Raw genomic sequence first — 27235 nt, 5'->3', positions numbered from 1 at the left:
AGGCTGATTTTCAGTTTTTTTCTTGTAACTTTTCCAGGAATATCTTGATCAATATAAAATTTTGTGGAGATGTAGATCTAAGGTTTCTGCACCCAATGATACCATCTTTTTATACTACTGTAAGTAGACTTACAATAATCTTCTTCGCAACCGACGATATGCAAAATGTTTTAGAACAAAAATGTGAATTTTGTTTTCGGGAAATTTACTTGATCTGAATGGATTGAGGGAAGCATTACTTTCCAAAATTGATTTTTGTACTGCTCAAAATTAATATTTTTGCTGATTTCGGATGCATCATTGGAGGTTTCTATCAACCTTGAGAACTGAGGAAGACGAGAAAATTTGTCTCTGTGTTGATAATATCCAATACAGTATGCAAAAGGATCTGCTTTAAATTTATATTGTTTTTTCTTCTTTAGTTAATTACTTCATTTGGACATTTTCAGTAAAATAAAGCAGAATCCTTAAAAAAAAACTTAAATTGTCTATTGCCTCTGGTCGCAAGCCACTGACGGGGCGTGGTCTAAAGTTTGTATTTCATCAAACTTACTTAGTAATATCCAATACTAATTCTTGGAAACATCATGAATTAAAATTAATATTTATCATATTTAGAAAAGACAGCAAAATCTTTAGAAAGTCTTTTAGTTAGAATTAATAACCAAATTGTCCAAAATAAGAGTCAAATTCACCTCTACATATCAATTCATTTTTAAACGTATTAAAACTAATCTTCGTAAAAATAAGACGATAAATAGCTTGACAAGTTTCTAAACAACTCCTCTGAAAAGATAGTAACAAAAAAAAGTCAATTAGTATTTAAAATAGCACACTTCAAACTTGGAACATCGATGCTTATAAGCAGACTGGACTAAATTATGAGCCCTTACCCTATATTGTTTTTTAGACATCAATGAAATATTTAGTGTGAAATATCTTACAACTGAGGATCGATAATGAGAGGCCATCGAACGCTGCTTTGGAGAATCATGGCATTATCTATTGACATTTTATCACTAGGCAATCCCTCGTTGTTCCATTCAGCAGCCATGGCATCGTTGCATACAATCAGAAAAGGATTCATATCTACCAGATCCTCCCCAGTGTCAATAGTTGGCTGCAATAGAGGAATCCAATATTGAGATTAAAGAGCCAAAAATTTATATTAATGAATGCTTTTGAATAATATTGGCAACCACATTACATTGTGCACCTAAAACCACAGTAAGAGAATCAATTAATGTGTCTGTGTGAGAGAATTTGCAGTATAATTATTTGATAATAACTCTGAAAGTAATCCTTTTAAATATTAATTTAGGCAAGTATTAGAGAAATTTTGTTAATGTGAAATTTAATTAATATTTCGTCGGTTGCCTCAGCAACTGTGCTAACTGCATTTTGACAACTTTTCAGGAGACCATTTTTTTACTTTAATCACATTTTAATAAAAATCAAACCCCGAATGAGTTATTTTATATTACAAATATCGAAAGAACAACAAGTAATCTGTCTATTAATGCAAAGAAATTGGAAAAAAGTAGATTTTTTACACTAAAAATTAAGCATTTCGTAAAAGAATACACAATATGCAATTGTGCTAACTAACATCGTTGTTCAAAAGTCTATCTGCAATGTATGGAATTTTTGCAGATAGCACAATTGTTTATCACAGTCAAAACCTAACAAGGAAAGATTTTTCTTTTTTTTTTATTCTATTGACTCCGTGTAGAGCAACATTTTATTGTTATTTAAAATTTACTCCAAAATTTATCTTCCGAGTGTGTTTTCTTTTTATCAACACTATTTTGCTCTCATGGATCTCTGCAAAGTCTACAAACGGTTCCTCCTAAAAGTGTTACGTTAATCTGAAAGTGAAATATTTGGGAAATAAACGATCTCTGATATCGTCGGTTCCGAAGAAGACTATTGTAAGTCTACTTACAATAGTATAAAAAGATGGTATCATTGGATGCAGAAACCTTAGATCTATATCCCCACAAAATTTTATGTTGATTAATTTCTTCCTACAAAAGTTACAAGAAAAAAAAAACTGAAAATCGGTGTGCCCAATTATTGAGTTTTTTGTCCACAATTTTGCTATAATTAATTTAAAAGTAGTGTGAACTAGAAGATATTCAATGCGTAAGTGTGGTAAAATAGTTTCAAAAGCTGAAAGTATACTAATTGCAGTGAAATTAGTGAAAATAAGTTTTAGTTGTCAAACTTTAAACCTCTTTTCTGTAAAGTTTACATTTTGGACTTACAATAGTCTTCTTCGGAACCGACGATATATAAAGAAGAAAGGGGATACTTACACAAAGCTTAAGGATCACATGAGAATAAGCATGGAAAAAGGCAATTGGCACCAGATATGTGACAGGAATTTATAAAATTGTTCTGGCCATATTGAAAAAAAATATGGCAATTAAAAGTTCTACTAAATGATTATATTAAAAGAATACTTGATTATGAGATATCAATTTTATTTCTGACTTTTCATTTTGTTTAGATTTTTATCCATTTTCAATTTCTGCACAAAGTCTCATCATCTTTTTTCTTTTGAAAATTCATAAACACAGAAAAATGAAAATTCTTAAACAGAAACACCCAGGAATTTAATTTCAAATCCGATTCAATGAATGCCAATGCCCTAATTCTAAATCCTTGATCATTAAGTTTTAGTTGCAATTTACAAATCTGTAGACATTTTCCATTTTCCAGCTAATGCTAAACATAAGTTCCCGGTCTTTCGGAGCTAGGGATTCTAGCCCATTTCTTTCGCTCAGAGCTTCTAAACTTAAACGTCTCGCGGATTCACGTCCAATTTAAGTTCCCAGGTTCTCAAATAAGTTAAGTTTCCAGGTCCTAGTTAATAAATTTAGAGTCAAAATTTTTCTGTGTGTATGAAAATTTTATTTTTCTCCTCCGTTAGCTGTTATTATATTACATTTCAGCTTTCCTGTACTTTATGCGTCGATTTTGGACCCATGATTCGGGACGAGATCTCTTTTTTACACGCTATGTCAAGATTTTCTAAAATAAAAATACTGAAAAAGATCAGAAACAACAGAATGTGATTAGAAATTAAAAAAAACGCCTGTTTTATTGAAAATTTAATAATAAAAAATCATAGTCATATTCTTACTTTCGGTTAATAAAACATTTGCTATGAAAATTTCTCCTCCAGGCTGACCATTCAGAGAATCTTGTGATCTATCGCTTGAAAGATGTGGCTCATTTTTGACTTCAGGCTGGTCAGATGAACCCTGTTCACTCGTGAACATCTCTTGCGAATTATCGACTACATGAAGAGATGAATCCGGTTCATCCTGATTATTATTATTATTAATCGTATCGGGATAAGTTTATTACAATTCAGCCAGGTTATCGTATACCCCGTGTTGGACAAATCTGCCGATCGTAGATCGTCCAAGAACGCCTTCCCCGCAATGTAGATACTTCTTCCATTCCTTCTTGCATTATTTTGGACGTGGATCAGTTGCTTTCTGATTTTTCTTCCTGCGTAACATTTTTCCTGTTTTTTTTTCTCACAAAATCCTAATTTTGTAAGTAAATTAATAAGCATTTTTACAAAGAAACAAATAAAACGAAAACTTACAATTCCGAAATTACTAATTTGCTTTCACCTGCACAACAATCGCGAAAAACTCAATCACAAATCGCAAACGTTTACCTTGTTTTGATGGAGAGTCGTGATGGATAGAAATGACAAACTGCAAATAGAACAGTTGCTGGCAAAAAAAATTGCGCCTTTTTTAGTGTATTTTTATGCTAACTGCAGAAAAATTGGTAGATAGCGCAGTTGCAGAGAAATTTTTGTGACTATAGTACAGTTAGAACATTTTCACGGAAAAATATCTCTGTATAGAGAAAATTCCAAACTTTTTAAATAACGTAGTTTAATAGAGGAAATTCAATAATATCAGAATATGCAAAAACCTGAAAATCGCAAAAATGCAGTTAGCACAGTTGCTGAGGCAACCGACGATTTATCATCTAGGACTAGGAATTAAGTTTCCGTTTCACTATTTTGGGAAAAGCTTTCATATTTAGTACATAATATGAAAACTTTTGTAATTATTTCTGATTAGATAGATAGATTGTATAGGGAGCATGGTACGATCTGTGGGCTGCAGACACCTAGGCTCTATTTGAGCCCCTTATGTCTACCCAACAAACCTTACTCCAATTCTTTTAAAACGTGGCTGAACTGCAGAATATCCTGAGCTGCCGCTCTTTTGATATCCTCCAGTGTCAGCACTTCTTTCTTAAAGATCTGAATTCTCTGGCTTGAGAATTTGGAACAATAACATAAAATGTGTTCTACTGTTTCCAGACTCTCTCCACAGCCCCTGCAAGCTGAGGTAACGTCTACACCCAACTTTGCAAGATGTGAATTTAGCCAGTGTCCTGTGTAAATTCCTATAATAACCCTCAAATTCCCCCTGTTAAGATTTAACAAGAGTTGAGATCTATTTAAATCTAATCCATCTATTACGGATTTCGCGAAACTACAGCCTTTTACGTTATTCCAAAGTGCTGTATGCTCTAATCCTATAATATATTGGAAGTAATCTTTCCGTAATTCTTTCTCAACTCCCAAGACTGGTTCAGGGCCTATAAAGTCCTGATATACACCAATCTTCGCGAGTTTATCTGCTATTTCATTTCCTAGAATATCGTTATGACCAGGACACCACAGAAGAATAATATTATTATTCTCTGCTAATCTACAAAGATTAGCCCTGATCTCCTTAACAATTTTAGATGTTATAATACCCTGATATGGCGAAGAAAGTGCCTTTTTGCTATCAGAGATAAAATAAATATTTTTTCCTGTGGGATTTTCGTTCACTAACATATTCGTTGCAATCAGAATAGCTCCGACTTCTGCCAAGAAAACTGTTGTGAACCTTCCCATAGAAAAATAAAATTCATCACCTGTATCTAATCGAAATAAACCTCCTCCAGCTCTCTCCCCTTGCACTGACCCGTCAGTAAAGATTTTAATGTCATCTTCACCTGCTACTGATAACAGTGCATTAAAGAGAAAGGAATTTTCTGTATTTAAAAATAAAGTACAGTTTGGGATCTCAGCGAAACACTCTGGTGATGTAGAGTCACTAGGCATTTCTAGAAAAGGATATTTGTTAGATATCTCTTTCAAGGCCAAACAGTGCCCTACAACACTGCCTTTCAGTGTCCACAAATCGAGATCGCGTAATCTTAAAGCCCCCTTTGCAGCTTCCATTTCAATGAAAAGTGGAAGAGGCGGTAAACCTAATAGTATCTCTAAAGCAGCTGTTGGAGTCGATCTTATAGCACCCGTGATTGCGATGCAAATATGTCTCTGAAATCTGGTTAGAGTATCTTTGACGCATTGCAAATTCACCCTAGGCCACCAAATTACAGCTCCATACGTCACAATAGGCCTGATCATCACGGTATATATAAAATACACCATTCTTGGTGATAGACCCCAGGTTTTTCCTATAATTGATCTGCACTGCCAAAAACTGCGAAATGCCTTGTCAATTTTTTCGTCCAAATGTTTATTCCAAATAAGCTTCTTGTCAAGGATCAAGCCTAAATATTTGACTTCATCCTTAAGATCGATTTCATTATTAAATAAGATAGGTTTTTTAGTTATTTTAACTTTCCTTTTACGCGTGAAAAGTACCAAATTGGTTTTCTTTGGGTTGACACTTAAACCAGTGCCTTCACCGAGAAAAATTTGGATGGTATTTTCTACAAATCGTGTCTTTAAATTCTACTGCCTCAAAAGATAGTAGAAAATACCATCCTCCATAGAAGCTTTCCTTTAGAAGCTTAAATTAAATTTTAAAATTTACAATCCTATGGATAGTAAATTCTAACAGCCGGATGGTTAAATCTACTATTCTCATTTAGATTTTACATTGACCTCTCTTAGATTCTAATATCCGGGAAGTAAATTTTACTGGCCGCATATTAAATGTTAAAATTTAACTGGAAGACAGTAAATTTTAACGGAGGATAGTAATTTGGATTGAAATTACTATCCAAGCCAGTAAAATTTGCCATCCTGTTGTTAGAGTGTCATTTTGGAATATCGTGTGTGCCGATGCAACGGTTCCCGATATGCTTTGAATACATTATAGGAGTTCGTGGTGCAGCTGGAAGATGCTGGACTGTCATCACAAAGGTCGCGTGTTCAAATCTCAGCGCAGTCGTCAATGTTGGAAAAAGATTTTCACGCATCAAAATGGCTTGAAATACAGAAAATGTCACCCAAGAAGGGTCCCAAGCCCTCAAATAATGGCCAAAAATTAATGAAAATAGAGAAAAATAAATTTTTCGGACATTCCAGCTAGTAAAATTTACTATCCTGCCAGTATAATTTACCATCTGGATAGTAAAATCTAATATCCGGGGATATTAGAATTTACCATCCGGCTATTAGAATTTACTATCCACACAGTATATTCTACAATTTTTGACAGTCCAATTTAATATCGCGTTTGCTGGGTGACTTTTTTACTATCCGGCCATTAGAATTTTGTATGGAGGATGGTAAATTTTACCATCCACATTTTTCTCGGTGTTGACACCATTCTTCAACATGTCGGAACGCCGCTTGCATTCTACCACAAATTGTTTCGTAATCGATACCGCACAAAACAATTGTGATATCATCAGCGTATCCAACTGTGAAAAAATAATTATCATTAAGCGTTTCAAGGAGATCTTCAACGGCTAAGCTCCATAAAAGGGGTGATAATACCCCTCCCTGTGGACAGCCTCTATGAATAGAGGCATTAACCGTTTGATCTCCAACTGTAACGCTTATTTTCCTGTTAGTTAGAAGAGCAGATAGCCATCTTCTAACTGTTTCAGGTATACCCTTTCTTTCAGCTGCTTTATTTATAATATCATGGCCTACTCTGTCGAAAGCACCCTCAATATCTAAGAATGCTCCTAATAATAGTTCACCATAGGACAAGGCCTTTTCAATTCTACCCACTACACTATGTAACGCAGTTTCTACGGATCTGCCCGATCTGTACGCGTGTTGACTAGGATGTAGTGGATTAGTTTTTAAAATATTTTCCTTAAGAAATCTCTCACAGATCCTTTCTAAGGTTTTAAGCAGAAAGGACGTGAGACTTATAGGTCTATATGATTTAACTTCACTATAATCTGCTTTTCCAGGCTTGGGAATGAACACAACTTTGGCTTCTTGCCATAAACTAGGGATGTAACCTAAAGCAAGACAGGCTGTATAAATATCCCTTAACAGCTCCAGGAAAAGTTTTTTACTATACGTAATTCTTTGAAATAAGGCAGGAAAGATGCCATCTATTCCCGCTGATTTAAACGGCTTAAAACTTTTAAAAGCCCAAAGTATTTTATCCTCAGAAACGATATCTTTAGCAATTTGCCAATTATGATCAGCCGCACTATACTCCTTCATCACATTCTCAGAATTAATAGAGAGAGTGCTATCAGGAAAGTGCGTCTCAATTAGCAAATTTATCGATTCTGAGTTATTTTTGCAAAAGTTCCCATCCGGTTTTCTGAGAGTACGATCTAAACCTTGGGATTTACCAGCAAAGACCTTTTTGATCCTTGCCGTCTCCATCTGATTAATTAAAAACATTAAATAATTGAAGATTGAGGAATAAGCATTTTTAATATCAATTTTTAGAGATTATTCTTTCAACTCTGAGATAAATCTATAAGTTTAAAATCCTTCAATTCGGTCTTTTAAGGCAGTTTTGTATTCTCTCAGATATTTAATTATAAAATGTCAAATTTAAAAATGTATCAAATTTCACAATGTCGAAGCTGAAATGGAAATGTCTGACTCCTTTACTCTAGTCATGAAGACTTTGTAAACCTTTAAGTATACAAGAAACATTAGGGCAGAATCGAAACAGAGGAACTATCACTAGCCTTAAAGTTTGATTAGTACATTTTTAATTATGACATTAAATATTTTAGGTCTTTAAGCTTTCTTCATCTGGAAATTGGAAAAATCATTTTGGTCAGTAAAAATTCAAATTAGTCAGTAAAAAATAAAATATTGGTTTCTAATAATAATAATAGTAAAAAATCAATAGTAAATCAATAGTAAATCAGTAAAATTAAATATGGTCAGTAGAAAACTTAAAAAAAATCAGTTAAAAAATTAAATTTGGTCGGTAAAAAGTCAAATTTGGTAAGTAAAAAATTAAATATGGTCAGTAAAAAATTAAATATGGTCTTGATAGGGGACTCTCCGGTGGTGGCCAGTGGATTTGAAGTCACTTCACAAAGAAAAACACTTCTTCAATCTTTCCCAGAGCTTTCGGTCCTGGATGTGGACCATCTTCAGTGGTCGACTAAACTATGTAGAAGGTCCACATCCAGGACCGAAAGCTCTGGTAAAGATTGAAGAAGTGTTTTTCTTTGTGAAGTGACTTCAAATCCACTGGCCACCACCGGAGAGTCCCCTATCAATACACATCACGCCAGTTCTTCATCCAATTAAGTATGGTTAGTAAAAAACTTTTAAAAAATCGGAAAAAATTAAATTTGGTCAGTAAAAAATAAAATTTGGTCAGTAATAAATAAAATTTGGTCAGTAATATATAAAATTTGGACAGTAATTTAATTTTCCACTGATTAAATTGCACATTTTACTGATTTAAAAAAAAAATTACTGAACAAATTTGACTTTTTACCGACCATATATGACTTTTCTCCGAACAAATTTGATTTTTAACTGACCAAATTTTATTTTATACTGACCAAATTTTATTTTTTACTAACTAAATTTAACTTTTTACCGACCAAGTTTGACTTTTCTCCGACCGAATTTGACTTTTTACTGACCAAATTTGATTTTTTACTGACCAAAACATACGCCGATAAAATTTGATTTTTTACTGACCAGATTCTTTATTTTTTACTGACCATATTTTATTTTTTACTGACCATATTTTATTTTTTACTGACCGTATTTTATTTTTTACTGACCGTATTTGATTCTTTACTGATCAAATTTGACTTTTTACTGTCCAAATTTTATTTTTTACTGACCCTGGAAATTAAGTGTTAGGTGAAGGATTTCAGGCTTTGCTCACAATTTGGATTTGAACACATCAATCTGACCTGTGGCAACATATTTTTTTTTAATAGCTAGCCTTATGTCACACATTTCCTGAAAAAATAGGTAAGAATAATTAAAAGAATATGAGAAAAATATATAGTGTTCGAAGCCAGAGTGTGTGCAAATTCTGAAAACCTGTGTTAAAAAAATTGCAATTTATAGCGCGCTAATGCAAACAATTCCATTTCTCGTGTTTTATTACTTTAAATAAGAATTACGGGTAATACAGAATAGCCTCGCTATAGGCTATTTTTGGGTCCAGATTTAACACTTGGGTCGCACTATAAACCATGTCATTTTTTAAAATTATCAACGACTTTTAGAATTATTACTCGATTTTTGAATTGCTTTTTGAATTGAAATTGGTCGACGGCTTCCACTTTTTTTGCGATTCTGGTACTTATCCTCACTCTCTTCATTATGGATCACAATTATCACAACTACTCAATAAAGTTTGCCAAAAATATTAAAATAATTATGACAACATTGAATGTCGCGTACTGAAAAAATATAACCTAACTTAAAATCAGTGTTTTGAAATCAACGGTCGATAAATTGTGGACTATAGAGCGATGGCCTATAGCGAGGTTCTACTGTAGAGCAGAAGTTAAAAGAATTTTGAAGAGTCAGAATTAGAAATAAAAAATGATTTTTTTTAAAATAAAATTTCTGTCATTCAATTGCATAACAACATTTGCCAAATTAAATTTTTGCACTTAATCTTCTGACACATTTTAAAATAAATAAATTTCGAATTTCATGGAGAATATACCAAAGAAGATAGAAAATTTCTTCCATAAAATAACTCACGGAAATATATAAAATTTTATAGTTTTCTTTCAACATGAAAATATTTCCGGATAATTGTGCTATCAAGAACATCCTCTTTAGGCATAAATAATGGCAAAGATATTGCACTCTGCCAGAAGCCTTTTACTTATCTCAATTCAATTGTGCCACTACAATATCTTTATATCACTTAAGATAAATTCTGCAATAATGCAGGGGAATTTCAACATGTATTTTCCAAAATCACTGTAGCTTCAATGGCAATAAATCGTCAATTTGAACTTTTATTGCAGGAAATTGGTACTCAATGAAGAATGCTGCATACTGCCATACATTTTCTAAGAGTGTACAAATGCAAAAAGCTTCATTGAAATTTAAAGAGCTGTGAAAAGTTCACATTAAGCTCTGAGAAAATATTTGAATTGTATGATGTGTGAAAAATATGTTGTAAAATGTTTCTTTCCATTTTCTATTGCAAAAGTCTCAGAGAATTTGTTGGTTTTTTTCTCGTTTCTCTTTTTGACTTCAATGGGATTTTCTGGGAATTTTTTGAAGTTAAATTTTGAGAAGATTTATCAGAGGCATTAGGTACTGCAGAAAGGGATTCACTTACATTTCCGACAAACAGATAAAAGAACTAACGGGGGAAAAATGGGCCATTCAATGAGAGCTTTACTTCTGTACCTGGAATATTGAACACTACAAAAGTCAAGAGAAAGCCCCAATGGAAGAAAATTCGATGATAAACCCTTACTAACTCATGACTTGTATGATTCTCAATAAAACAACTTATAGTGCTTTTATAAATTCGATCTTCAGGTAAGGTAGAATGATATCGTAACTTATAGCTCTGGCACACCTTTTCATTTCAGTGAAATTCAATCGATTGAAATCTTACCTCTTACTCTTTCAAACTGAAATCAAATATAGCTGTCCCTTTTGATAAAATAAAAATAGAAATTCAAATTGAAAATGAAATTTTATGGCTCCGGCACACCTTTTAGATCAGGAAAATTTCATGAAGTCGAAATTCAAATCCCTTTCTTTCTCACATGCTTTGCTTATGTCTATCTCATTATCTCGTACTCTTCTTCTTCTTTTAAACATCACACCAAATTTAATTTAGCTCAATTAAATTTGGTATGCGAAAGAATGAGATAGTCATGTGCAAAACATGTGAGAAAGAAAGGAATGCGAGTTTCGACTTCATGAAATTTTCCTGATCTAAAAGGTGTGCCGGAGCCATAAATTACAATTTTCATTTGACAGAAAGAGACAAAAATTCTTATTTCAGTTTGAAAGAGTGAGAGGTAAAATTTCAATCGATTGAACTTCACTCAATTGAAAAGGTGTGCCAGCGCCATTAGGTTAGAAATTTACGTAAGTAAGTTACGACTATTGCTGCTCCAAGCGATTACATAATGCAAATTAATAAAGGGAAATTTGACACTTTTAAATTATAATATTTTTTAATATTTTCATTCAGAGCTTTAAGATGTATTTCCGAATTGGAGGATTCATTAAAGGTCACGAATATCGTAAATTTTGATCCATCAAAATTCGCTTTTTTTTAACTTCTTATTGTCATGAAGATTAAACGGTAAAAGATATCAACTTTCGGTTTTGTTGACCTCCAATAAAAAAAAAATATATCTCTAAACGTATTTTTTTTTTTAATTTTCCTGCATTACCTTACATCCGCTCCAAAACCATGTTTTTTGGTTTAGTTCGAAAATGGCTTCTACGATTTCTTTTATTTTTGTATATTTGTTGGAGGTAGTCCAGGTGAACATTTCGTCCAAACATTCCTATGACCTAACAAAAAAAAATAGCCATCTTGAATTTTTGAAGATCTGATTTTAACGAGTCTGGATGACCTGCTTTTCAACCGATTTGGTAAAATTTAAATTTTTTGGAAAGGTTCTTATAGCGTTATCAGACTTGCACATTAAAATTTTAATGTGATTCACATTAATTGTCGTTTTAATTGTCGCTTTGTAATATATTGCTGTAGGGTAAATGTCCTAATTCAAAACAATTTCCAGACTCTTTAACTTTCACAGAAGATTTAACACATTAAGTTCAATTTTTTTCTGTAGAAAATTACATAAATTTGCTCCTTGACTCTTCTAGAATATTACTGGTTTAGTGAAAATTCTTTTAATAATTAATTTAAAAACCTCTTAAATACAAGAAAAATACGCGAGCGTAAAATGCTTCTATTGAAAGAAATTAATCCAAATGGAGACAAGGGAAAGTTTCTAATTGGAGACAAACAGTGTAACTGGAACCACGACGAAAGGCTTCCAAAACCTTGTTGAGTTGCTCCTGAGTGCAGGATTTGTTCTTATTTCTGGTCTTTTCTCCTTTCCCATCTAAAACAATAAGAAAATCTCTCCAAAAGATTCATATTTTCGGGGTTTCCTATTGAAACATTTCCAGACACTTCAGAAAAAAAACCCTTTTTGTTCACGAAATAGGTAATTATTTCATTTGAAAATTTCTCGTACCGTTAACAATAAAGATTAGCACTTAATTTAACTAAAATTAGTCAGAAATATGACATAAATGTTAAACAAAACGAATAAACAACAGTCACCTCATTGTGTTTTTCATTAGAAAACATGGTCGATCGATGAAAAATTCGATGGTGAAAGGTACACTTTTGATTTTTCTGGAGAAATTAATAAATTAAAATTTGTGAATATGAATGGATTTTCGCTCTATTTGGAGCAAAATTAACCAAATAATGAAATTGTGATATAGAAACTATATAAATATAATAATTTAGTACTGTATTTATCATGAAAACAATGACGTTTCCATTTGGAGTAGCGAAAAATTTCCATTTGGAGCAGGTTTTGAATTAGCTTAATTTACCCTATCATATTTATTTAGAACCAGGAAAAATTTAGTCATTACAAAGTTGGGGATCGTGGCAATGAATCGAGGCAATAATTTTTTACCAATCACTTTCTTTAAACTGGAAGATTAACCCAGTTTTTGATTTTAGTTTTACAAAGTTTATTTATTTATTTTCCTATAATATCCAAGTGTAAGTCAAACATTTTCGAAAAATCTTATCTGACAAGTAATTGGGCAAGCTAAGCTGTATAATTAAACCTCAAGTTTAAAGGTCCATTTAAACAAGGAAGCTTTAAGTTCAAATATTAGACAATCCTGAATTCTAAAATCGTAAAACCCGAGAGGATCATTTCAAGAATATTGACACTCTTAGTGTCCAAATAGTCTCAGGATGAGCTTAAGGGTAGTCTAATTTTAAACTTGTAAAATTTGGCATTTACGATTTATCAAAAAAGTCACATGGTGAGGGTTTAGTTAAGGTTATCAATAACAGGTTCTGTTCACAAATCATCAGCCTCAGTCTGTTTGAACCTTTATTCACTTTTTGAGAGATTGTGCGTTTAATTCGAAACCACTTAGATACTTTGAGATTGGTAAATGGTCATTTAGAGGACGAAGATCATATTTCAGTGGAATACCAAGGGTGCGAGGAACGAAGTGGTAAAGAATCCACTTAGATTGGAAGACAAACTTTGCCAAAGTTTTAGCTCATTCGAAAAAGATGATATTAAGTAACATCCACAAAATGCGAGATTATTGAAAAATCTCACATAATACCTGAATTTTTTTTTTAACTTGCGAAAAAAATAACAGGATTCGGATAAGTCCTTTTCCCCCTATTGATGGCCTTTCTGACTCTGTATATTGCACAGAATGGAAAGATGGAAAGAAATTAAAACAAACCTGAAGAGCATTGAATGTGGGAGACCAATATTCTCTGATGATTTTATCGCGGTAGTTCTGTGTAAAAGAGCCCAAGTAGGAGATGAAACATGCGGCAATTAGTGTATCCCCAAGGGTAGTATTCATCTGCTCATGGTACTTCAGCATGTACTCCTTCCACCTAACACGTTCGGATGATAGGCCAAGAATCAATCGATTGGCTAAATCAAGTGCATTCGCCGTTCGATCAGCTTCATCCTGACAGACTTTTTGCTCGTCCAATGCCATTGGAAGCTTATTTTCCAACTTTTTCAATTTTTCCTCCAACACTCCGAGTTTCTCATTCAGCTCCATCAATCTCTCCTGCGTATAGAAAATACATAAATAATATTTTTCCCCCATCAGCATAACATTATTGCTATCCCCATGACCTTATTTGCATTTATTGATATTTCATTAAAAAACTTTTTTTTATTCTAATTAGTCACCTTCATGTTTTTTTAATGCAATATAAATTTCAAAGAGTCAGAACACGGGAAAATTAATGTAAACACATCAAACAAGACTAATATAACAAGTTTATAAAATTAATGAATTTGTGAATGGCTAACCTATGTTGATAGGAATCGACAGACTAATTTGAATAAGTAGAAAACGAAAATAAATGAGAGTTTGATTAATTAAAATACCTTCTGCACTCTAAATTGGTTAATTAGAAAAATTCTATAACTGGAAAAATATAAAATAGACTTTGAAAGATCGTTTACTATAAAATAAATAATTGATTAATGATAAAAAGAATTAAAACTCTGAAAAATAAAAGGTTTTCAAGAGGAATTCTGATGTTTCTCCTGAACTACAAAGCTGGTCTTGGTGTCCCTTTGATCGTGGGTCAATTGAGGTTGGTTACGGAGAGGTTAAAAGATTTTATTCTATCCTCAAAATCATAACAATGTTATAAGAAAAAGATATTGTTAGATCTTTTCATTCATAAAAAAATAAACATAAGGCAGATAAAATTAAACTTATACCAAAGTACTGATTTTAATGGTTCTGACAAAAGGTAGGTATACAAAAACAACGAATTTTAAAAATTAAAAATACATAACAGAAATTATAAAAATTAAAAGAAATGCAGTGGGACCTCGATAGAGTCAACTAATTATTTCCAGGCCTGTCGACTCTATTGGATTCGTTGACTCTATTGGAGTCCGAAAAAATCAATTAGAATGTGAAATTTTGATTTAAAGGGGTATTATTTTATGTTTGTACTAGATCATTGATGAATTCATAAATTGATAAATTCAGTAGAATATTTTATTAAATTAATCCATAAATTCTATACCCTCTGGCCCAAAAAAGTCGTGTGTTTAGGCAAAAGTTTTTGATTTTTAAAAAATGATTTTTAAGAATATTTTTATTATTAGTAAATACACTTAGTCCCGGAATTGCCCACATTTTCCGGACCGAAAAAACGCGCAAAATAGCATTATCCATCAAGAAAATTTGCATACCCGAAGGCGATTTCTTTTCAATGAATTTGCTTAAAAATTTTAATTTTTTGTTGCTTATTTTTATTTTTGATCCAAATTTTCTTTTCAGATACTGATATTTTAATGAATTTAGACGTTTTATTTAGAAGCGTAATTTTTATGATCGTTTATCATGTACATTTTTTAAAGAAGTAAGGTCTTTAAAAAGTTCGAATAAATTTAGAAAAGTTCCTTCACTATGTTATTCTCAAAAAATCTAGCTTTCTGTTTGTTTTTTTGTAATTCGAGTTCAATTTTCTTGTTTTTGCCATAATATTATTCACTTACAAATTTATGATCGCTCAAAATTCCTTACATTGTGATCATAGACCTAATCAAAAATCTTAAGACAAGAGAGAAAAGGAGAACTTTCAATCCATCAAAAAGCTTAAAATCACATAAAGAAAAATATTTTGTTGGAAAATGATTACGCGGTTAATATACTTACGAATTTTATCAAAAAATTACCACGTCCTTACATAAATATGTTTTCTTGTATTCAAAGTATTACGTTGATACACAATAAGACTGCTTATTTTGAAAAGATTATAATAAAATCATATAATATTATTAGTTCAATAAACAAGAAAAGTTGACTCTAACGGAGTCAATTTGGGTCCAAGTTGACACTATCGGAGTCCTTAGGGTAAAAAAATAGCTGTTGACTAATGGAGATTGACTCTATCGGGGGTTGACTCTATCGAGGTCCCACTGTATAAATAATGCAATCGCTTTCCTACTTTTTTTGAGAAAATCTAATTTAATGTCAGTATTTTCTATAAGCTTATAATCAGAATTTAAAAATTTCTAAACTTTGCGCTTTAAATAATAATTATCATATTTTTTAATATAATTTTGCGCCAAAATATTTAACTTTATCTGTCGAAAATTAAATTGCAAGGAATGATGTATAATTGCGAAATTTAATTTCCTCCAAATCCGGACAGACTTGCAATAAATTTATTGTACCTCTGCCAAATGCAATCATAGTGCAAATACATTAAACATATTAAAGTGCTCACCTGTTCCTCGGCCAATTGCTTTCTAGTCATAGCTAGTTTGTCCAATTTCGGCTTCACATCAGAATAAACCTTGTGGAATTTATGAATGTTAATCACCCAGGCACATAATCCAGCTGCAGCAGATGACTTGGCTCTCATCTTCTCCGGATGGAATGAGGGATCTTTCAGATAAGGCAGAATTGCTTCAATTGTCTCTGGTTTGATATTTTCTTTGTCGAAAGTCTTGAGATTGCTGAGGAAGGTGTCAGCCTTGCCCATCATTGCCCTACAAGCTTTCCAGCTGCGATCTCGTGGGATTCTTCCGCGGGCAAAGAGGACAAGTACAGCCTGGGTCACCAGTTCAACCCCAGGAGGAGGTGTTCCGAAAGACTTCAATTCAGTCAGGTTCTTTTTGTCCAGAGTATTAAGCGCAGCTTCAGCTTGGACTATCGCTGGTTCAGCCAATTTCACTTCAGCCTCACATTCACGGGCAGTCTCAGCAATTTCAGCTTCAATTTTCCGGACATTCCTTTCATCCTCGGATACAGAGGACCTCTCAAAACTCACCACGGCATTTTCCTTCTGCAGTACCTCAAGAACTTTATCTGCTTCCTCCTTTTTCTCCATCATAACGATTTCCTGCTCATCCAGAGTTACCCTCAACACAGCTACCTCACTCGAACAAGCATCGAGTTTAACAAGTCCCTGGTCCAAACGATTAATCCATTCAGTAATCTTCTCATTTCGTTCCACGAATAATTTCCTATTATCACAAAAATTTTATCATTATTTAATGAGGTTTTTGCAAAACAACAATAACTATCTTTTATCATTAAAATCATAAATTTACATTCTCATATCTTTTTACATTCATTATCGCAGAAAATTATATAATAATTATAATTTTGCCTTTGTTATATAAAATCAATATGTTTATGCACCGAAATATTGTGAATTAATTAATGGTTTTCTACATTGTTCAATTAAATTCCAATTTCTCATCTAGGGCATTTTAATATTGAAAATTAAGTTTTTAGTGTCATTTATTGTATTTCCTATTTAAAAAAAATATAATAAACTAATATCTTTAAATTTCAAAATCTAGAATAGATGGTTTTCTAAAGGAGCTAATTTGTTTTCTTAAATATTCGAAATTAACTGTAACTAATTTAGGGTAAGTTTTAGGGTTTTAGGGTAAATTTTGTTCCTCGAATTTCTATGAATTTTTAGTTTTTACATACTCTAGAGATTATACAATGCAAAAGAATAACAAAAAATGTAGGGTAAAGTGGTACAAGTTGTACAGTGGTACAAGTTGGAAAATAGTACAATTTGGACAGGGCTTTTTGACTTGATAAATTTAGTACTTCATTTTTATTTGTATATTTTTAATGCTTTAGTTTTATAATTTGGTTCCTTGTGCTTAAAAACAAATTTTGTATCGTATTTATCAAGAAAAAAGCCATGTCCAACTTGTACCGGCGAATTGTCCAACTTGTAACACTAATTCCAAATTATAAACTTTCCCCTAGCTTCGAACAACAAGATGACGTGAAAAAGACATTTGAAGAATTCCCGATGGACAAAGAACTATGAGAATGAAGGTGGTCGAAATAAGGCACCAAAGCTATGTCAACATTTTTAATTATTTTAAAATGTATTAAGAATTATTTTAGAGTAAATAAAGACGATAAACTGTCTACAAGGTTCCAAGCAACACTGCTTAAGAAGAAGTAATAAAAATATTCAATTTGTATTAATAATATAGCGTTTAAAACTTGAGACCTTTGCGCTTGCATGCAAGTATGCCGAAATTTGGCACACTTACCCTAAATATTGTTATTTTTTAAGTTTTTCTATTCTCTAAATGATTTTATAGCACGTCCATTTCGAGAATAGAGGCTCAGTAAAATACCTTTTTCTCTATATTAATCATTGAGGGAATGTTGTAGCGCTTTAAGAACAAATCCTTTTCAAGAATTCAAATGAGGGCGGAGCCTAAAGTTCGTTGCTTCCAAAAAGCTACGTCTTGCTCTTCGAAGATGTTATTTTACAATAAATATCGCATAAAATTTTAAGAATAGTTATATATAAAAATTAAGCCTATTAAAGGTTGCGGTAAAGGAAGAAATTTAGGCATATACCAATTTCTAGAAGCCACGCCCACTTTCTGTATATATAGTTTTTTGCATTTTTATTCATTTTCCTGCAAGATTGATGATACTTATGAAAATTCTAATCATGTAAATCCCATTGTTGTACTAATCTATGTATTACAGGGACATCAATAAGAAATATATTATTTATTATTATCATTATTATCATTATCATTATTATTATTATTAGCTAGATATGTTTTTAAATGTTTAATTAGAGGCATGGTCTATTTTTTGCTGTACAGTATACTTATTTGCACTCCTACATAAAATGGTGGTACTGATTGTACAATTTAGCATTAATATAATGCATTGAAAATGTAATAAAATCAATAATACGTTGGCGATAATAAACAAAAAGGGTACGAGATAAAAACACTTTCACCCAGAACTTTTCACTAATAAAAACATTTCCTGGAAAATTTAATTATTTAATGTTTTGTTTAAATTTATTTAAGCATTTTAAAGAAATTTTCTCAAAAAACTTGTATTAAACCATCAAATTTTACCTTAGATTTCTAATAATTAAAAAAAAAACTTTACTCCCGTTTTATCCTAAAACTGAGATTGTAAAGAGTCTCAGCTAATTATTTAAATATATTTCTCAAAATTTTACCAAAAGTTCTTTGCACAGAAATTCAAATTTGTTCAATCGGAAAATACAATATATCTTAATAGAAAACAAGGTAAAGAAGAAAATTTAACACAGCTTAAAAGTTCATTTTATTAATTTAATAATTATAATGCAAATGAGGATAAAGGCTATTTAATAAAACTTTTGACTGACTTCATCATATTGCAACACACTTTCAAACTTGTAATACTTATTAGCTATCACTCTGTGTATAAAATTTCAGGAAAATATTCGAGAGTGATTCTTGCAATTGCGACTTAAAGCAAAAGACTTGCAAATTGGACATTTAAGTTCATTTTCTGCCATCAAATTTGAATACTTTCGTTGGTGAAGATATGAAGTGGGGAATTTAAAGAAAAACTTCTCAGTGGTGAAACAAAATTCATCAGTATGCCATATATCTTGAAGGTGGGAGCTTCCTGTGAAAACATATATCATTTTCATATTACACGATAAATCCAACTTGAAATATAATATCAGAATATCAGTTGAATAATATTCGTGAGGTTGCAGAAGGAACGTGATGTGGAACAAAATTCTTATTTAAAGTACTTTTGTGGTATGGAGATGAATATTGTAGCTCGAACTCTATAGAGAGAGATAGTTTTTAAATTTTCTTCATAGACAAGTTTTCAACAACTCATGTTTTGACAAAGAATATATCATTATTCCGCCAATTATAGAAAGCGAAGGGTAAACGGTATGACATAGCGACATGAAGTCGTTCTGAGATCTCAGAAATATATTATTAATTATATTAAATTTTTGAATTAAAGGACAATGAGATTGATTCATTCACAATTCTTACACAATTCTTGCGGGAAAATTACACAAAGAACTTCAGGAAAATGTGTAATTTAAAAATGTGCAAAACAAATTTTGTGTAATGTCAAATTATGTCATCAAATGGCAAAATTTTTAACTTAAGTCACATAGTTACCAAGTTTGCCAGTTACACATTTGTGTATTGATTAGATCTAAAATGTGTAAAAATTACACAAATGTGTTGTATAAAAATATATATTTATAAGTACAAACAGTAGCGACAAGATAAATAGCACACCTTCAGCGATTTTCCTATTTTGATGTTTTATGATACAGTATCAATCTTTATACATGATTATGTTTTACTTTTTAGAAAATATAATGTCCAATCTGAATAAAAATGATAATTATTTAATATTTGTATCTCTTAAAACCATGTGTTTTTGTCACTTTATGAGTTTAGATATAATTCGTGTGGACAATTTAAATACCACACTTTCATTTTCTCTGAGAATATTACCTGAAATTTACTTTTATTTTAAAATTCATTATATTTCTGTAGGGTGGAATCACCAGTTCTCGCCAGTGCCCCACTTCTCGCCACTTACATTGAAATCGCTATTTTTCGCAATTTATGAAATAAATGAGTTGCAATTTTTTTTGTATTGTTTCTGCTTCTACGCATAGAATCGAAAAATAATAATTATTCGTTTTGGATTCACGATTTTGATCACTTTTTAGAGCAATATTTTAAGCAAGTGCATCGAATCCAACATCTCTTACCAAATGTACTAAGTGTCGTCAAATTTTCATCAGGCCAAAAATACCTATTTGGGTAAATAATTTGTCTATTGAATATTTAATTGCACTTGTGGAATACATAAAATTTGTATTTAGTCAATTAATATTTCATTTTATATTATTTTTGTATAAAAATGAGGCATGGCGAGAAGTGGTAATATTCTGGAATTGATTTTACCACCTGTCGCCATATCTTTTCAATAGGCGACGCTAACTTTACTTCGTACATTCTCAGTTGTCAAATCTGCATTGTTTACTTTCTGCAAAAGCCCCATAATTTGATTTCTCAAATAAAAGTGAAGAAAAATCATTTAAAGAGAGTAATAATAAAGTGATCACAAGGAAAGAGAAATGGTGAATGTATTCTTTTCATAGCATTGCCTAAAATAACCGAATGTGGTTCTTTTCAAGTGGGTGGCGAGAAGTGGTTACAAATTTTACAAAACTGGCGAAAAGTGGTAAAAAGTGGCGACGAAATGATTATTTTTGCATTATTAATAAAAATCAGTTTTTTAAGCAGTCCACCGCAAGGGGTTACTCAAGTATGGAATACCGACACATTTTTCCGCTAGAATCCATGGAATCCATGGAATCACTGATCAGATTTTGATAGAATCCCAAATGGAATCCATACAGAATCACAAGAATCAAATGGAATCACAGAATCCCTCATTTACTAATGCTATCATTTCACAATTAAGAAATAAAAAAAACTTGAAAAATTCAGTAGAGTTGAATTTGGTATTATTTGTTTACCTTTAAGAACGATTGTGTCATATATCGACGGTTCCATTCCATACTATTCTATCTCAAAATGACAACATTTCAGTAGAGCCATTTAAAGTTGGCGATTTCCTATACTGCCCGTGTAAATTTTTTTTGAGAAAATGAAATATCTCGTTACCCGAACACCGGATGACCACCAAATTTTCACCAGTTGTAGATCTCGGTCCCAGGAACAACATATCTCTCGGAGTAATATAATTCTAAGTCGACTTAGAATAGTATGGTATGGAGCCGTCGATATGATCTATAAAATTAATGAAGTATTCCTGAAAATATCAATGAATGATAACTTTTACTTTGTTAAAATTATACAGCTTTTTATTCCAAAAAGTTTTTGCTTAAAAAAATATATAACTGATCTCGTTTTGAGTGCGAGCAGTAGAAATATTTATTAAAAAAATTAAAATTCGATAATTAGTGTGAAAAATTAAATTTATTTCATTTTTGACGTGAAATATTCATTATACAGAAATTATCTAGGAACTTGCAAAAAAATATCTTAGATTCCTTCATGAAAACTAAGGCTACAGCGCTGCAAAAGATACCCCTACCTCCATAAATCACAAATCCAAGTTCTTCTTATTATTCCTTACTTTTCGATCCAGATCCCATACTACTCGCACAGACACATCATTTCGTACAGACAATTTTCGAAAAACAGTGTGTAATTTCCAAAAATCGTTTGATTTCTAATATTAAATTTGACTCACTGTTGAATTTTTTGAAATATTCCTTTATCCTTTTTCTTATTTTTTGGATTCTGATTACAAATTTGTTTTCTTGACTTTTACTTTAATTTAATAGAGTTTGTCGAGTTTGTAATGAATTAATGTAAAGAATTTGAAGTCAGTGAACTTTATAACCCTTTAAGTACAATTTGATCTCCAGTTACACAAAGAAAAAATAATTTTATCTCAGTTTCTAAAGTTTCTAAAATCTAGAATTTTTTTTTTGCAAATCTCCAACTGTTTGATATAATTCTAAATATTAGAACTCAAAAGTAAGAGAATTTTCAAATTACCTTTCAAAAGTGACTTTTTATTTATTTATTTTTTATTTTTCGTTTTTTTTAAGCAAATCTCTTTTGAAAATATAAATAATATTTTCTATTAGAATTAAAATGATTCGTGAATACATTCAGAAAATTTAAATTTTGTGATCTTTTCTCCTTATCTGTTGGATTTTCTAAGTTCATTTCTTTTGTTTTATTTCATTATTATTGTTAATTGTCGGTCATTGAAAAGCGTCTCGTTCTTAGCTCTTTAACGACGATTGAAACACCGGTGCCCCATAAAGAAAATAATTTTTTCCTGGCTACCTAAAGATATTTTTTTTCTGATGTTTGTACGTAATAAAACTAGAAGGTTGCAGGAATCTAGGATATTTTTTGCAAGCCTCCAGCTAAGTGCTAAATAATAAATATTTAAGTTAAAAAATGACGAGTTTTTAAGTTCTAATGTTGATAAATAATTTTAATTATTTTTTACATTTCTAATTTTATTTTTAAGTAAAACTGTTTTTGGAAAAGAAACTATAATACTCATGCAAAATAATTTTTAAAAAAATCTACGAAAAATTGGAAAATTATTAGCAAGAAATCAGAGTATGCATTGGGGTTCGTCAGAAAATCTGCAGAAACTTGACGAATTTTGTCCCAGGTCTAAATAAAATTCGCAGGAAAATCCGAAGATTTATTTGATTTTGATTTTGATTTGATTTATTAGATTTTCAGCAGAGATGTAGATTGTAGATATTTTCTGCAGAAATCTAAGAGATATCTTACGAAATTATTTGTCTTTTTTCAGAGTGTAAGTTATTTGTTAAAAAGCTACCTGAAATATTTTTACTTTCCAGTTCTGTATACAGAGCCAAACAGGACTTGCATAGACATAAATAACAAACAAAATTAATTCCACATTGCAATATGAAAAATTATTCTCAAATAAGAGAAATTTTAACTCCGGAATAAACCGAATCACAAATTGGAATAATTGAGAATCACGGAATACCAAGTAGAATCATTAAGAGAATCACACATTTGGAATCATTGGAATCACAATAGAATATCACTGGAATCACATGGAATAACGGAATAAGGACACAAATTTTCGACCTTGAGTAACCCCTTGGTCCAGCGTTATGTTCTAGGATTATTGTTTTCACGTATCTAGAGCCAATACATCTAAGTAACTTTGTGTCAAATTTGACTTATCTTGTAACAAGGATTCAAAAGTTATGATTAAATGAATTTAATTTTTTCCTAAACATGGCGATAGCCGGTTATTCCACCCTATTGTTGATCATTTATAGGATTAATGCCACAAATTTTCGTAAAATAAAATTATGAAAAATCATGTAAATAGAGCCTTTGGTGCAGATTTCTAGGCTTTACGTAAAAGAATTTAGGATAACTAAGAATTTTTTTTTACAAATTATATTGTTCAAGGAAGATAACCATCATTTCAATAATTTTTTATGATCAAACTTACAAATTACGTAAAAACTCGAAAATTTCGAGAAAGTATTACAATTTCTAGACAAGATTCCGCCATTGTTCTTATAGTAAAAATGAAATTATTTGCCGCCGTGCCGAAAATAAAGGAACAATTTGAAAAAAAATTTGGAAAACTAACTCCTGAACATTATTAAAAGTCAATCATGTAAAAATACCCGGCTTAGAAGTGTTGCCAGACGTAGAGAATTAGTATTCAAACGAAACCGTACCTGTTGTTTGATTTTTGTTAAAGAGCTATGCAGAATGATTTGTAATTCTGGAATAATAATTCTTTGAACGTATTCCTGTTTAGTATCACAGGATACGACATAACAGAATATTATATAAGAATATTATATAGAATATTATATAAGATGTACCAAAAGTCAAGAATTTTGTCCTTGATACATAATTAACGACGTAAAACTTAGCGGTGGTAATTTTATAGCATGGGGCTACTTTTTTGCCAAGTGGAGTATGGTCTCTATATGGAATATCGGGCAATATAAACCAATTTGTTTAGAAGGATATTGTTGGACAAGACATGTACTTCAATATCAAAAAGAATTTGCTTTTGGTTTTTAAGTTTTAACCAATCTAATGATCCCAAACACACTGCCAAGAATTTTTAAAACTGATTCAATCAGAACAAAATTGACCTTCTGGAATGGGCAGGATGATCTAAGGACCTCGATCCTGTTTAATTTAATGGAAAAGATTGACCACAAGATAAATCTCTCGAATGTGACTAATTTGAGATAGTTTTAAGTACACTGGTAAAAATAAAAGGATCATATCCAACCAAATTTGATCCTTTGGTAAAAGACGGATCAAATTTCAAACTTTGAGTGCACATTTATCATAATAGAATATGTTAATTTGATCCATCTTTTGCAAAAGGATCAATTTGATCCTTTTATTTTTAGCAGTGTAGATATCCACACCACACTACATAAAATACAATCACATTAGAATAGTGCCAAATCCTGATTTCCTTAATGATCCTTCGTTGTCAAGCGCTCATTTTTTCGAAAAGTTACTTAACTAAGTCCGAATTAATCCAAATTTAATTTTCAAATAGGATTCGTAAGTTGTTAATTGCAGTAGAAGCCTAAAACTATCACTTCTTCACTGATAAAAATAAAAAGATCAAATTGAACCTTTTGCAAAGGATGGATCGATTTCATATGTCCTATTATGAGAAATGTGCATTCAGAGTTCGAAATTTGATCCATCTTTTGCAAAAGGATCAAATTTGGATCAATTTGATCCTTTTATTTTTACCAGTGTTAGAGTGTGCTATTTATATTGTCCTCTTAATATGTGCCATTTCAAGAATTTTTTGAATGTACTAAATTTCTTGATAGAACTTTCAGGTTTTTTCTTCATATTCAAAATGTATTTATATACAAGTTCATTTATTATTATTAATTTCATAATTTAAAAGCATAATTTTTCGAAAAACAAAGCATATATTACAGTGTCCGAAACTGTGCTATTTATCTTGTCGCCACTGTAATTTTAATAAAGAAAATCATGGTAAAACACCCTTTTCATTGTGCTACATAAATAATTTCTTCAGGCCTTAGAATTTTTTCAATAATCATCAGTAAAGCAACTCTATAGAACGTATTTATCAGTCGATTGTGACAGTTTTAGATATATTTGAAAGGTCGCCGAATCCTGAAAATGTCTCAACTATTTTCAATTGATTGTGAAACAGCTATAGGCGGATATTTAATTTATACAGAATTTTGGACAGATTTAATATAACTTGAAACAGTTTTGATTTCCAACTTAAACCGGTTTAGAAATAAATTCTGAACCGCTAAGCGTAAAGAGGCTAAAAAACCTGAAAATAATATAATTGAAATTTTAATTACGAAAGTATTTTTCTGTATAATTTATCAATGGGTCCCGGTCAAAATTCCGAAAGCCAAAATCCCGAATGGGCCAAAATCCCAAATTATTAAAAGTGTCATAGCTACTCCCACAATTGCACCCACGCTTTCTGGAGGCAAAGGAAAATCTTCTGTGTCTTGGGAAATTATTCTAAACATTTTCCTCCATATAATTTCATCCCTTTCAGGATTTCGAACATTCGGGATTATGGCTTTCGGGATTTTGGCTTTCGGGATTTTGGAGTTCGGGATTTTGGCTTTCGGGATTTTGGCTGCCACCGTTTATCAATCTCTTAATTTTGTGCATTCCGCGAATTCTTTTTGGCTTGGCCACATTATATTTGAAAACAAAAATACTGCAATTGTAAAGAATCTCAGTCACAAAGAAGATATTTATACAATAAGGTGTCTTACCTGTAGAGATCAATAGTGTCGAGAAATGTTTTGGGTGTTGTATAGTTGAATCTTTTCTCATTTTCAAGGTACATCTTCGACACTTTATTGACAGAATTGTGAGCTTCCGCCAGGAAGTAGCTGACAGATTTTACAGAATCCTGAGGTATAAGGTCAAAATTGGTGAGAAATCTCTCAGCTACGGAAATTAGGGCTTCCTTTGGCCAATCATGGAACCAAATTATGCGACAATTGCTGAATATTCCGGGAAATTTCCTTGCTCTCTGTCTCAATGTGTTACCCACAGGTGAGAAGCAGAGAACAACTTTGAGATTATTCCTGACACGATCGATAAAGAACCTCCAGCAATTGGCCCGATCATCTGGAACACCCTGTTGCTTAGCTGCCACCCTCACCAGCTGCACAATCTCTTCGATATCCTCCTCAGGCAGCAAATTTGCACACTCCCCAGTCGCAAGGACATCATTAATAATCATGACAAATTCCTCAGAGGGTATTTCAGCGTCAGATATCATGAGACAGCACTTGGTCATCTTAACCCCCGTCTTCTTGTACATCTCACCCAGGTCACTCCGGAATTCAGTTGCTCCATATCCCGAACTGGAAGATATTATAACATCCCATGAATATCTCAATTACATTCCCCAGTGCCCATTCCTTGTAACAGCCTCAAACTCAAAGAAACCAAATAATGAATCTTTATTGAACAAGACATGAATATCCCTCAATTATGCCACTTGACTTGAGATTGGACACTCTTCTCACCTCATTAAAATGCCATGTATTATCAATTATAGCAAAAGACTTACTCTCTGTTCTATTCAATAAAATATTAATTAGGAAGGACATGTTGACAATTTTCAAGGCACCATACTGAAACATTTAAAATAATTTTCCCGTTTTAGTAAAATATTCCTCAAGGAATGTTTTACTTATAAACGATGACTAATGATTCAAAACTCTTCATAAAGATTTTTGAAATAATCAAATTTCAAAGACTTTGAAGAGTTTAACTGGTACAAACTCTCGAATTCCAAGAGAATATCTAGAATTAAATT

General features: G+C 31.6%; 1 protein-coding gene across 1 annotated transcript in view; it reads right to left on the bottom strand.

The window, feature by feature from the left end:
- LOC129799813 (dynein beta chain, ciliary) overlaps positions 1-27235 on the bottom strand; it is an 88642-nt gene that overhangs the window by 30824 nt on the left and 30583 nt on the right. The window contains exons 7-10 of the mRNA XM_055844040.1: positions 26178-26777; positions 16248-16989; positions 13715-14056; positions 945-1120 (exon numbers count right to left, since the gene is read on the bottom strand). Coding sequence (XP_055700015.1) covers positions 945-1120; positions 13715-14056; positions 16248-16989; positions 26178-26777 — 1860 coding nt within the window. The remainder of the gene's footprint in view (positions 1-944; positions 1121-13714; positions 14057-16247; positions 16990-26177; positions 26778-27235) is intronic.

The sequence above is a fragment of the Phlebotomus papatasi genome, chromosome 1 (genome assembly GCF_024763615.1).
Source record: "Phlebotomus papatasi isolate M1 chromosome 1, Ppap_2.1, whole genome shotgun sequence".
NCBI classification, from domain to species: Eukaryota; Metazoa; Arthropoda; class Insecta; order Diptera; family Psychodidae; genus Phlebotomus; species Phlebotomus papatasi.
The sequence above is the reverse complement of the archived record's forward strand: the minus strand, read 5'-3'. Positions and strand labels throughout refer to the sequence as shown.